The 13,671-nt window shown below is 43.5% G+C and overlaps 2 protein-coding genes across 6 annotated transcripts in view; both read right to left on the reverse strand.

Moving 5' to 3' along the window:
- Positions 1-13,671, reverse strand: part of POC1B (POC1 centriolar protein B) — a 104,799-nt gene that overhangs the window by 90,230 nt on the left and 898 nt on the right. Inside the window, exon 2 of one of the 5 annotated variants that reach the window (XM_061415710.1) lies at positions 6,946-7,011. The exons of the other annotated variants lie outside the window; for them this stretch is intronic. Within the exon in view, the coding sequence (XP_061271694.1) occupies positions 6,946-6,991 (46 nt within the window). The 5' untranslated portion in view covers positions 6,992-7,011. The remainder of the gene's footprint in view (positions 1-6,945; positions 7,012-13,671) is intronic. 5 annotated transcript variants of the gene reach the window in all.
- On the reverse strand, positions 8,287-13,466 carry GALNT4 (polypeptide N-acetylgalactosaminyltransferase 4). Its single transcript, XM_061415707.1, has one exon. It carries the CDS (start codon positions 13,159-13,161, stop codon positions 11,413-11,415), a length of 1,749 nt encoding a protein of 582 aa, XP_061271691.1. The 5' UTR covers positions 13,162-13,466; the 3' UTR covers positions 8,287-11,412.

Genomic DNA, 13,671 nt, shown 5'->3' on the forward strand with positions numbered 1-13,671 from the left:
TGAAACTCAGCTTTCTGGTTTGAGGGCACCACGATTTTGTACTTTCTGTTGCATTTCTAGGTTCATATTGGTTTGGGGTTACAACAGAAAACATTGGATCACCTTCTTCAGAGAGATATAAACAAGAACATTTTCTAAGGAAATCTAAGAGGAGGAATTCACTGTAAATATTTTTTTTCAAGACAAGAAAAATAAAATGTAATCCCCAGTCAAACACACCACAAACCAAGAGAGAAGTAAGAGAGAGGGTTGCACAATACAAAGACAATATTCTAACCATAACTAGATAAACTTTGCTGGGAGAAATACCAATAACCTCAGATATGCAGATGACACCACCCTTATGACAGAAAGTAAAGAGGAACTAAAAAGCCTCTTGATGAAGTTGAAAGAGGAGAGTGAAAAAGTTGGCTTAAAACTCAACATTCAGAAAACGAAGATCATGGCATCCGACCCCATCACTTCATGGGAAATAGATGGGAAAACAGTGGAAACAGTGTCAGACTTTATTTTGGGGGGCTCCAAAATCACTGCATATGGTGACTGCAGCCATGAAATTAAGATGCTTACTCCTTGGAAGAAAAGTTATGACCAAACTAGATAGCATATTCAAAAGCAGAGACATTACTTTGCCAACAAAGATCCATCTAGTCAAGGCTATGGTTTTTCCAGTGGTCATGTATGGATGTGAGAGTTGGACTGTGAAGAAAGCTGAGAGCCAAAGAATTGATGCTTTTGAACTGTGGTGTTGGAGAAGACTCTTGAGAGTCCCTTGGACTGCAAGGAGATCCCACCAGTCCATTCTGAAGGAGATCAGCCCTGGGTGTTCTTTGGAAGGAATGATGCTAAAGCTGAAACTCCACTCCTTTGGCCGCCTCATGCAAAGAGTTGACTCATTGGAAAAAACTCTGATACTGGGAGGGATTGGGGGCAGGAGGAGAAGGGGACGACAGAGGATTAGATGGCTGGATGGCATCACTGACTCGATGGACGTGAGTCTGAGTGAACTCCGGGAGTTGGTGATGGACAGGGAGGCCTGGCGTGCTTCGATTCACGGGGTCGCAAAGAGTCGGACATGACTGAGTGACTGAACTGAACTGAATTCTTTCAGAATCAGCTTGTCCAATCCAAGCACTATTAAGTGATGGCACTAACTCAAAATTCCTCTTCCATGAATAGGGAATAATTTTCCTGCTAGCTGACACGAAGTAATTAGCCTGTTAGTAGTGTAAACAGAGTCTCATAGAAACTGTGGCTGCTTTAAAAATAATCTTTAGTAATGACAATGTGGAGAAATTTAATTTATTCAAGCTCTCCATGAGGGCTGAGGAGCTTAACAACACAAACCTTTCAGGAGTTGTCACTAAGGGCCAAATCCTTTTAAGAACTTGGTAAACATTCTTTTACTTAATCCTCACAAGGAGGTAGGTGACTATCATTATCCCTTTATGGATGAGGAAATGAGGCTTGGTGAGGTGAAGTAACTTGCCCAGGGTCATAAACATAGAAAGGAGTAGAGTTTAACCCAGGTCTATCAGACTCCAAGGGCTTCCCTGGTGGCTAGGTGGTAGAGAATCTGCCTGCTGATGCATGAGACGTGGGTTCGATCCCTGGGGTGAGAAGATCTCCTAGAAAAGGAAAGGACAAACCACTCCAGTATTCTTGTCTTGGAAATTCCATGGACAGAGGAGCCTGGTGGTCTACAGTCCACCCACTGGGGTCTCAAAAGAGTCGGACACAACTTAGAGACTAAACAACAACAACCAGACTCCACATCCACATCCGTTTAACCAAGAACCCAAGCCCTGGGGATTCACGTATTATCCCCGCTGGAATTCCTGGGGACCCTGTTAAAAACGTGTGTTTCTAGTAAGCTACATTCTCCAGAGTGAAACCAAGGAACCTGGACTTTTGACCACTTTCTCTGTTAATTCTGACGAACACGGAAATCTGAGAAAGACGGCACTCTACTTCTGCCTCTCAGTGCACACCTGAGGTCACTTTGGCACTTGGGAGCAATATTTAAAAACTGTAACAGGAGGAGACGCTTCAATAAAAGCTGCTACACAGGTTGCCATCAAGAACCAGAATAACAGGCTTCCCTGGGGGCTCAGGGGTAGAAAAAGTGCCTGCAGATGCAGGAGATACGGTTTGATCCCTGGGTCAGGAATATACCCTGGAGTGGGAAGTGGCAACCTGCTCCAGTATTCTTGCCTGGAGAATTCCATGGACAGAGGAGCCTGGTGGGCTTGAGTTCATGAGGTCTCAAAAGAGTCGGACACAACTCAGCAACTAAGAACCAGAAGAGAAAAAGAATTTCTGGCAAACTTCAATTATGGTTTCACTGTCAGGAAAATAACTTTAAAAATTCACAGTTTCATTCTGCCTCTATTCAGTAAGAAAAGGGGTAAATAAAATTGTTCTACACCATCATTTATTCTACAAACAACCCAGAGATTAAACAGGGAATGAGTCGACGACAGAGCAACCCTGAACACAAAAAAGAGGAAAGGCTGATAACGTCAATGCTAAAATACATCATTTTAATTGGAAACTTCTAACATGCAGCTTAGATTTTGCACATCATATGAAAATGCTCTTAAACTCATCTAATGTTTGTATAAACTTGAGTGCGGCCCTCTGGGAAACTAAGCTAAGGGGAAAGAGTGTGGCTCCAGAAGCTGACAGGAGATCGGACTCAGCTAGGCTCTGCTGCTTACCAGCTACACCGCTTCCGCTAACTTACTCAGCTTCCAGTTTCCGCCTCCATAAAGAGGGATGACATTCACAAGTTATCATCTGCTCCTATTCTCTCCCCTCTGATTGCCTCCCATCCTGTGAAACCCAAGAGCCCACTGCCTTCTGAGAGGCTACTGCATATACATAAATCCACCACACCTCCCGTTCTGTTTCCTCCAGTCATGCCTTCAGCCCCACTGTGTCAATCACACTGCACTCTCACTCTGATGACGCTCGAGATGCTCCCTGGGCTGACCCTGGTACCACACTTGCTCTCCTTCCCCGAAGCTACCACCTGGCCAGAGAAATAGCACTTACAGGATCTCTCTTGTACACACATCCTCCTCTCTGAAAGTCCCCCCTCCTACTTACCTACTTACACATTGACTCTGCTTGGGGACATCAAGCTCCCTGAAACCCTCCCAAGCGACAAGCATTTTCACACTTCACCTACCTGAGGTCACAGTCTTTCTCTCTGTTCCAAGTCTTGGTATTATTAGTTCACTCAACAGATATCTCAGCCCTACCACATGTAAGGGCAGGGTGGCTGGGGTGGGGGGAGTCCTGAGTCACAAAATAGGCAAAAATCTCTAAACATGGAGCTTCAATTTAAGCAGAAAAGAGGGCAACAAATCAACAAGCAGGCTAACGTATCAATTTAAATTGTGTTAAGAGGCATGAAAGATAAAAGCAGGATGTCATATGAGAATTTTTCATGGGCACAGAATACTTAATTCAGGTGAAGTGAGCAGTGGCATTTTAAGCGGAGGTATGAAGGACACAAAGGAACCAGCCAAGCAGAGTGAGGTAGTGAAGACCATTTCTGACGAAGGGGACAACCAGGCCTCTCTGAAGCCTTTTTCTTCCATGTGTCCTCAGCATCCTGTTCCAGTGGCCACACCCTGGATGTTACCACAAGCAGTGCCAACACTCCTCTGATTACTGACTGAAACCCACTATCCTTAACGACACGCTTTCCTTATAGCTTGCTCGTTCACAGCTTCTATCTCATCCAGGACTCCAATGCACCGACCTACGTTCTCCACCGAGGCTCTCTTTCACTATCTTCATTTCACTATCCAATCTGTAGTCTTCAATTCGTTCCTTGCCCAGTTTATAAACCCTTTCTTGCACATACATTCAGTCCTTTGACTTGTCTTCCTCCCTTCAAATTCCTCTGGCAAAATCTCAGTCACTTGGCCTTTTCTGAGACTGTATTTGTGACAGAATTGCTAGACACACTCCAAGGAAGACCAGGAACAATACAAATTCAAGACTGCTCGCTTCACAGGGACCTGTCTACACTGCTCAGTGGCGCTCAATTCTGCAATAATTCCCTCCCCCACTCTAATGACTAACATATTCTCTCTTTTCAACGTTTTTACTCTACTCTATCTACACCTTGGCTTTCATAATACCCTGCTATAGAGGCATTCCCTCCTATTCTTCTAACCATTCCTTCTTGGATTCTTTTGTTATTTCCCCTTCTCACCCAAAGGCTGGAGATCTTTGCATGTGTGCATACTCAGTCGCTAAATCGTGGCTGACTCTTTGCGACTCCATGGACTATAACCTGGCAGGCTCCTCTGTCCGTCGGATTTCCCAGACAAGAATACTGAGGTGAGCTGCCATTTCCTTCTCCAGGGGATCTTCCTGGACTAGGGAATTAACCGAGTCCTGCACTGGCAGGCAGACTCTGCCACTGAGCCACCCAGAAACGGGCCATTGGCACTCATTGTTCTGTTTTTCCCAGGTGACTTTGTCTATTCCATGACTTTAAACACCATTCAGATGCTAGTAACCCTAGTTTGAAGACCACCATCTTAGTTTGAATCACCACCATCTGCTGATATTACTATAATGGCTCCTAACTGATTTTTCTACTCACAGTAGTTCAATCCACATAGAAATTTGAGTGACTGTTTTGAGGTGTGAATCAGATTGTGTCGTTCTCTCCCTTAAAATCCTTCAACAGATTTCCACGACTCTCAGAACAAAAGCCTAAAACATGGCTTCTGTCTTAGTTTCCTGCGGCTCCTGTAACCAAGTACCATAACTTTGGAGCCTTAAAACAACAGAAATTGATTCTCTCACAGGTTTGGAGGCCGGAAGTCCAAAATCCAGGGGGAATGCTGGCAGGACCACACTCCCTCTAAAGGCTCTAGAGGTTTCATTCCTTGCCTTTTCCAGACTCTGGTGCCTCCAGGATCTCCTTGGCTGCTGGCTCTATCATTGCAATTTCTGCCTCTGGTTTCCTGTGACTTCTCCTCTTATCTCTCTGTATGTCTCATTTAGGGCCCACCCAGATAGCTCAGGAGGAGCTCTGCTCAAATCCTGCAAAAACCTTTTCTTTCCAATGGAGTCACACTTAGGGGTTCCAGGCATTAAGACAGGGACACATCTTCGGGAGGGTCGCCATTTAACCCGCTGCAGCCTCCAAAGACTCAGTGAGCTGTTTCTGCCTCCCCTGCAACCACACCTCCTGAAGCTTTCTTCACCTCCCAAAGCCATTGTTTATAGGCTTTACCCATCCGGGCCTTCTTTTATCTCCTTGATCAAGGACAAGCTCTTTCCCACTTGGAATTTTTGCTTATGCTAATCTCTCTCCAGGCTTCGCTGGTGGCTCAGCGGTAAAGAGTCTGCCTGCCAATGCAGGAGATGCCGGTTTGATAGCTGGGTTGGGAAGATTCCCTGGAGAAGGAAATGGCAACCCACTCCAGTATTCTTGCCTGGGAAATCCTATGGACAGAGGGCAGGCTACAGTCCACAGGGTCGCAGAAGAGTTGGACACAACTTAGTGACTAAACAACAAATTCTGCCTCTCGTCTTTGCTTAGCTAGCTCCTCCTTCAGGTCTTGAATTGAATCTAACACACAGAGAAGTGTTCTTTGACCCCCATAAACTTAAGTATATTGCCCCAGTTATCATCCTTCAAAGAACCCTGTTCCTTTTCTTCACCATAAGTTGTATCTGCACATGATCTGTGCTTATGTGTTAATATCTGTGGCTGTCACTGGACCATTAATTCTTCGCACCATTGTAAGAAGCACATCTGTTTTGTACACTTCTGTATGAACACCCAAGCATAGGATAGCACCTGGCAAACAGCAGAACTAAATTAAGAAGAAAGAAAGAAGTAAGTAGAATACCTCCTATTCCTTTTTGAAAGAGGATCAGATAAGTATAAATAAATGAGTTAGAATGATGATCAGGCAGTGGAGGACACTGCTGGCCCTCAGGAGACATCCTTGCCCAGCCAGCCTAGAAATGATAGAGCTGGGCAAAAAAAGGAAAAGCAGTACCCGACTACCAGAGTTAGGACTTCTCTAATCTCCAGTTCTGCCACAGACAGCTATATACTCTGTCTGGAACTCATTTCACTTTTTATAATAATCTCTACTTCCTGTTCAAAAGGATTGACGGAGGTTTTTCTGAACTTTTAGGGAAAAAACTCCAATACAAACTAAGTTCTACCTGTAGCCTAATTCTAAGCTAGGAGGTGCACAGATTTATCTAACTTCCTTAATTATGCTGAATTACAGCATGACTCAAGCATTAACAACAAATACTGCTGGGCTGGTTTAAAGTCTAGTATGCACGGAGGGGCTTCCCTGATAGCTCAGTCGGTAAAGAATCTGCCTGCAATGCAGGAGACCCAGATTTGATTCCTGGGTCAGGAAGATCCTCTGGAGAAGGAAAATGGCAACCCACTCCAGTATTCTTGCCTGGAGAATCCCACAGACAGAGGAGCCTGGCAGGCTATAGGCCATGCGGTTGCAAGAATCAGACACGACTTAGCAACTAAACCATCACGCACTGAAGGACAGAGAAGACAGCGGTCTTTTCTGAGACACGTTAAATTCCCCAGCCACTTTTTCTCCCCTAAAGTTTTGTTTTTTTCTAACTGAGATACAATTCACACACCACAAATTCATCCTTTTAAAGTATACAATTCAGTGTTTTGTTCAAAGTTATACAACCACGGTCACCATCTAATTTCAGAATATTCTCACCACCACCATCACACTCTCCAAAAAATCTACCTTCATGAGCAATCAGTCTCTATTCCTGCCTCCTCCAGGCCCTGGCAACCACTTATGTTCTGACTCTAAGGATTTTCCGGTCTTTTTTTTTTAAATGTTAATGAAACTGAAACACAGAGAGATGAAATGATTTGCATAGGGTTGCAGCCACTTAGAAACTTACCAGCAAGATTAGTATTACTCCTTATTAGGAAGATCACAACACACATGTTTAGGATAAGTTTTTAAACTGTATATAAAAGAAAAAAACAAAAGATCAGTGAAAATATATTTAGCTTGACTATGTGCATGCATGCTTAGTCGTGTCTGACTCTTTGTGACCCTATGGACTGTAGTCCTCCAAGCTCTTCTGTCCATGGAATACTGGCAAGAATTCATGTCCAGGCAAGAATACCTGGAGCGAGTTGCCATTTCCTCCTCCAGGGGATCTTTCCGACCCAGGGATCGAACTTTGTATACTGCGTCTCCTGTGCTGATGGGCGAATTCTTTACCATGAGCCACCTGGGAAGCCAACTTGACAACACATACCTTAAATAAGGCTGCAAGACACCTGAAATATAAGGCAGAGTCCTGAGACTGGTGATGCTCAGGCAGTGTGTCATGCCAGGGATTAGCAGGAGTGGAGGGTGTTTGGCAAGGATTACTAAAAGAGGAAGAAAGATACTACTGGTGGACAGGAATTGTGCTTAGGGACAGGGTAATACAGATAGAAGGTTGAGGGAAGTGTGACGCTCTGCAGTTTACAGGACAGACATATTTCTTTTTGGCCCAGGGTTTTGAATGCTGTGTTAGTGTGCCCACATGTCCACCTGCCTCCTTTTATAGTGCTCCCAATTTGTCCCAGAGATTTCTGACCATTTCTAGTTTGATTATGAGTAGTTAATGCATACGACTTCCCTGGTGGCTCAGAAGTAAAGCGTCTGCCTACAATGTGGGAGACCCGAGTTCAATCCCTGGGTAGCGAAGATCCTTTGGAGAAGGCAATGGCACCAGTATTCTTGTCTGGAAAATCCCACTGTCAGAGGAGCCTGGGAGGCTACAGTCTACCGGGTCACAAAGAGTTGGACACGACTGAGTGACTTCACTTTACTTTAGTGCATGAGCAGTGTTAGAACCACTACAGAATCCTTGCTAGTTAGTGACACTTTGCAAAATAATACATGGAATCCAACTTTTTAAATATTCTACTGTCTGCATTTGTCAAATAAGTAAAATGATAACAAGTTTACCTTACTCCTATTACCAGCCGTAAATGTGTATGTAGAAAGAGTGACCCCAGAGACTAAAACCATCAGAATCCATTTGCAAAAATAATTAGGCATATGTTTTATTTTACATGTCTTAATCAATATTGCAAATATCATTAACAAAAGGAAAAAAGGGTAGAAATCGCTCATCATACACCAAAAAATTCATTGTTCAAAAGAGATTAATCTGAATCTCAACATTCTTTGTGCTCATTTAATAATATTATTAAAACATCAATTCAAAAGGACAAATAAGTCAAAACTAAGTATTTTATTAACTAAAATTGAGACCCTAAATCAACTACACAACTGAAAAATAACCTACCATCAACCTAGAAAAGTTTTATTTGCTGACATATAATGAATACTCAAGAGCCTACTACAGGGTGCATAGACAAATTTTCTTTTACAAACAAGTTATTTTGAGTTATAGAGACTCTGTAGATGACTAGATCATTGTTTTTAAATGGCTGCTAAAAATGACTATTTAGAGTCAACCTATTCACAGAATTGAACACTAAATAACATTAGTTCAGTTCAGTTCAGTCGCCAGTGATCATTTAAAGTTGAAATTCTTGTCTACCAAATTTTCATAACACTTTTTAAGCACGTAAATTAACTTAAAAGATCTGTTAATTATATACAGCAAAAGAGCTTTGGTACCAATAAATTAGGAGTAGGAAATAAAAAATACCTTGTAGTTTTACAGTGTGTTTTAGAAATTAAATTGGAAATGGCTACATATGAAAATGTAGAAGTCTTTTTCTATTAACTACATTATTGTGAAGAATGAACCACTGCTTATTCTGAATTACTGATATAAATAAAACACGAGCCTAAAATTTCTTCCAAAAAGATGAATGGGTCACACCCTGCAATTTAGGCAAAAGGTAAATAAAGAATTCAGTGCTTTACTTTTCAATGCTCCCTTTTTCTTTTGATGAGAGCAGAAAGATTCTAGGATAAAAATAATTCCAATAAATACATCTAGAATATATCAATCTTAGCACTCCCATCTGATAAGGGGCTAAGAAGAACAACCACCTGCCAATGCAGGAGACACAGGTTCAATCCCTGGATTGGGAAGATCCCCTGGAGAAAGAAATGGCAACCCACTCCAGTATTCTTGCCTGGGAAATCCCATGGGCAGAGGAGCCTGAAGAGCTACAGTCCATCGGGTCACAAAGAGTAGGATATGACTAAGCGACTGAGCATGCATGAAGAACAACAAAAATAAATAAAAAGAGAAAAGTGATTTTTAAAAACCAAAAGGCAGATTGAGTAAGAGGTGAGGGTGGGTTTAGTAGAATATCTGCTGCCAATGAACGAATTCAGAGGACTATTACAAATTCTTCCTAAATTACACCCAAGGTCATGCACATTGTACATAGAATCTAAACAATTCTTTGCTACATAACATACAGAAAATTATGAACACATTTTTATTTTAAGAAAAAGAGAAACAAAATATACAAAGCAATATTACTGTTTGAAAAGGTTATTCTAAAAACTTTTGTTGAATTTAGATTTTGCCAAGTTCCTACTCTCCAAGTAGTCAAGCAGACACCAAAAACAACTTCTGAGTACTGTGGACTGATCGTTCATGGAGCATGCATTTTTCACAAATCTACAGCAAAATGAACTAGTTAAGATTTAATTCTGAATTCAGCCTGTGATTGATTTCTGGATATAACATTGGAATAAAAACAGTAAAAGTAACTTTGTAAAAGTATGTTTACTTCTCACATAAATTAGTTTGGAAAATATTAATATTCTTAACCCAAAAGATTCCTTTCAGAATTTGAAAGATCAAAGAATAAAAAACAAAATTGATTCAGCAATTCTCAAAATAAAATGAATACAAACACTGGCCACAACTTTCCACTCAATCCAAAATAAACCACTTCAGTTGAGCTCAGCTGACTTAATTTTCAAAAACCATTTCTTTTTTCCAGCTTCATACCTGGAATAACCATTTCTCAACAACATTATCTGCGTTAGCAGGGAGGAGATAAAAGTGTTCTAGAGATTGCACAGTCACTGAATGTACAAGCAGGACATTCCAGTGCTGGAGGGAATCTTCAAGACCTGCTCCAGCACCCACATTTTACAGATGAGGAAACTGAGGCCCAAAATGAGTCATTTAATCAAATGACTTGACCAAAGCCACATTGTTTGGCTGAGCCATTCATTCAGCCAGTCATTCATTCACCCACAATTACTGACAGCTATCTAGGCACCAGGCCTGGGACTCCGTGCAGAAAAGAAGCTGGAAGGCCCCATCTACCATTGCAGAGGCTATCCTTCCACTTGGAAAATCTTAAGATCAACCCTTAAAAGTCCTCATCAGCAAGAACTCTGTAGGAGAGTTTCACTGACTTTGTCCAACAGGGCTCACTTTCAGTTTCACACGCTTCAGTAAACACAGTTGGCCTCTACTGTGTTTATTTTAAGCGATTATTAAGCGTTTACTTTAAGTGATTAAGCATTAACAAAGAGAAGCACAGTATTCTGAATGAGTCCCTCTCTGATACATTCAAAGTTTAAGGAAGTGCAATCAGAAAATATCCCATACACACAAACAAGTTCACAGAGAGGACAGCTTACAAAACCAGAGCAATCTGAGGTATCAACATAGAGCAGTTAAGTCTAATAGCTCAATCCCCTCAATTCCACAAAGTGTGGAATGTAAATGGTTCCCATTTCATTCAGATGTGGGTGTATTTTTCTGAGATGTCTGTATGTTAGGAAGAACTCTAAACTCAATTCCAATTCATATCCAGTGACAATATAACTAAACCAGGCCTTTTTCCTGAAGAGTAACTTTCCTTGATTTCTATTTGAGTAACAGAAAATTAGAATAAAAAAACTAAGTAAAACCTAAAATTTCATTTGGGGACTAAAGAAAATTCAAATTCTATGTACAACAAAAATAGCAACAGCTTGAACTGCACATTTCTGAGTTTTTTGTTTTTTCTTTTTAATGAGATGTGCAGTGAACTTACCCATCAACATAAATCATCCCTCATTTTGCTTGGACTTTTATATTCTTTTAATATTAAGTCTGGCACTTTAATGTTTTGTGTATCTCAAGTCACAGTCGAGTCGACTTCTTTAAGAAGTAAGAGAACATATTGACAAAGCTCTTAAATAAAACAACCCCAAAATAAGGCACTTTGAAATATTAAACAACAGCTGTCTGTGTACCCAGTTTCAGTGTTTTGTTTTCTTTTTTTTAACCAAAATGCTCCACCGCTTTTACAGAGCTGTTGCAGATGACCACTGGGTGAATGCTGATGAAATAAATCTTCACTGAGGCTCTCTGAAGGCTGACTCCCCTGAAGCTATTGTCAGTTCAGGACCAAAGTGCTGTTATGCTCCTCTATGTCTCAAACTTCCAGATTTGATTTTTATCCAGAGCATTACAAGTTCTCATCTGAACATCGGGCCCGCCCTCCTGTGTCCGGAAAGCGCTAAGACACAGTCCTGAGTGGGGATGAAAAACGGTTCCATCTTCTTTAAAATGCCAAATAATGTTTGCTGGGATAGGAAACCCATCTTTGGGACAATTTTGCATTCCCACATGCTTTTTTAGCTCGGGAACTTCTGCACATAACTCCGTCACCGAATTAAACCTTATTTCTTTGTTGGAGGTATATTCAAAGAATTGATTGCCTCCTTGACCATGGCATCCAAACAGGGAAAGGTTAGCACTTGTGGGGTTGTTGTCAGGAGCATTATAATCTAAACATTCAGAAGAGATCCCAATACTGCGAATAGCTCCGTGCCAGCCTGGCCTATCCTCTGGAACATGCAAAGTAGAAAACACATTTTTCAAATACCAGTCAAAGCTCTTGCACCTCAGCCTTTCCCGTAGTAATTTTCTTTCAGAAATATCGCCATAAGCTTCTTTCCTTGCTGGAGGGTTTCGGTTGTAGAAATGCTCTTTGTACTCGTCCATCCAGACTTCCGCTGCCCGAGCAGTATTCTGCAGGAAATTGGGCCGAGCATATGGTGCCCGCTTAGGGAATACGTGGCCCACGTGGGAACATGGGTGGATCTCCAGTTTACCTCCACACTGCCACACCCTGAAAGACAGCTCCAGGTTTTCACCTCCCCACACTTCCATCCCAGTATCGTAAGTTCCAAGGTACTGAAAATACTTCTTGCTGACTGCAAACAGTCCTCCGGCCATGGTGGGCGATCTGAATGGTTCAATTCTCGATTTACGCCTGTCCCTTTCATGTTTGGGAACAGAATGCCACTGGAATGTCAGACGCCAGTCGAACCCACCAATCATGGGCTCCCCAGTCTGCATATAGAATTCAAAAGTATTCCAGTCGATGGTGTCTATAACAGGACAAATGACCACTGTTTCATCCTTACGAATCCTTTCCAAAAGTGGCTCCAGCCAACCAGTATTACACTCACAGTGACAATCCAGGAAAGTGAGGACATCGCCAGTGGCAAAAGTGGCCCCAATCAGACGGGCCCTCACCAGCCCTTCCCGCTTGTTTGTTCTAATCAGGCGGACTCTATCCAGATTGCTGACGTAAGTTTCAAGCTGTGTCTTCAAATATACTCTGTCGCTCAAGTCATCGACTAAGATGATCTCCTTCAGAAGGACTGCGGGAGACGTTTCTAAAACACTGTGGATGGTGCGAAGTAAAGTCGACCAGGCTTCGTTATAGAAAGCGATGATGACAGAAGTGGTCGGAAGTCGCCTGTAGTTAAACTTCTTGGACTTACACTCATACATTCTTTTATCCTCTATGTGGCGGTGCAGGGAAATCCTGTCACTGAGGTAAATGTTAATGGCATATCTCTCAATGAGTTCCTCTTGCTGCTTCAGTTCACTCTCGCTGAGCTGGAGTTTGCTGGCTTTCCCCCACTCCCCAAGGGCATGGGAATCTGCAGGGGGCTTCTCATACAGCGGTCGAGACAAATCCACTGCTTTCTTCCCCGGCTCTGAGAGCTGTCTTGACCCCAGCTCCCGGGCACCGCCGGCTCGTAAGGAGGCATGCAAAGTGGAGACGGAGAGTTCCACCAGGAGGTAGGCCACTGTTAGGAGCGCCAGCAGCAGACAGCTTCTGCGTGCCCACGTCCACCTTACGGCCATCCGGATCTTCATGGCTGGGGCGCGGACGCGGCCACCAGAGTCACCGCGCGCAGGGGAAGGGCTGCGGGACCCGCCACTTGAGCTCCGGGCTCAGGTAGGAGCGAACTTCCGAGCGGGTCCCTCCTTTCATGCAGGCGTTCGGCTCCTCGGCAGCCGCGGGGGCTTCCTAGGGGTCACCTGGGACCTCCGCGGGGCTCGGCCTCCGGTGCAGCCCCAACTCCTCTCTCCCCACTTCCTCCTGCCTGCCTCACAACTTTTCACAAACTCCGCAGCCAACAACACCCCACCCTCCCCGGGCCGAGGACAAACCCCTCCCCTTCCCACTTCCTCCCCCTGGTGGCGAGTTCGCGCCAGTGGTCGGCCAGGCCCGGGCCCAGGCCTGTGGGCGACTCTGCGGGGCCGGGGGGCGGGCGCACCAAGGTGACCCCGGACTCGGGTCCACTCCGGCTCCAACTGCACCTCGACCGCTCTCCACACGATTCCACCCATATAGGTCCTCAGTCGTGATGCTCCCGGGGACCC

The sequence above is a fragment of the Bos javanicus genome, chromosome 5 (assembly GCF_032452875.1).
Source record: "Bos javanicus breed banteng chromosome 5, ARS-OSU_banteng_1.0, whole genome shotgun sequence".
NCBI lineage: Eukaryota > Metazoa > Chordata > Mammalia > Artiodactyla > Bovidae > Bos > Bos javanicus.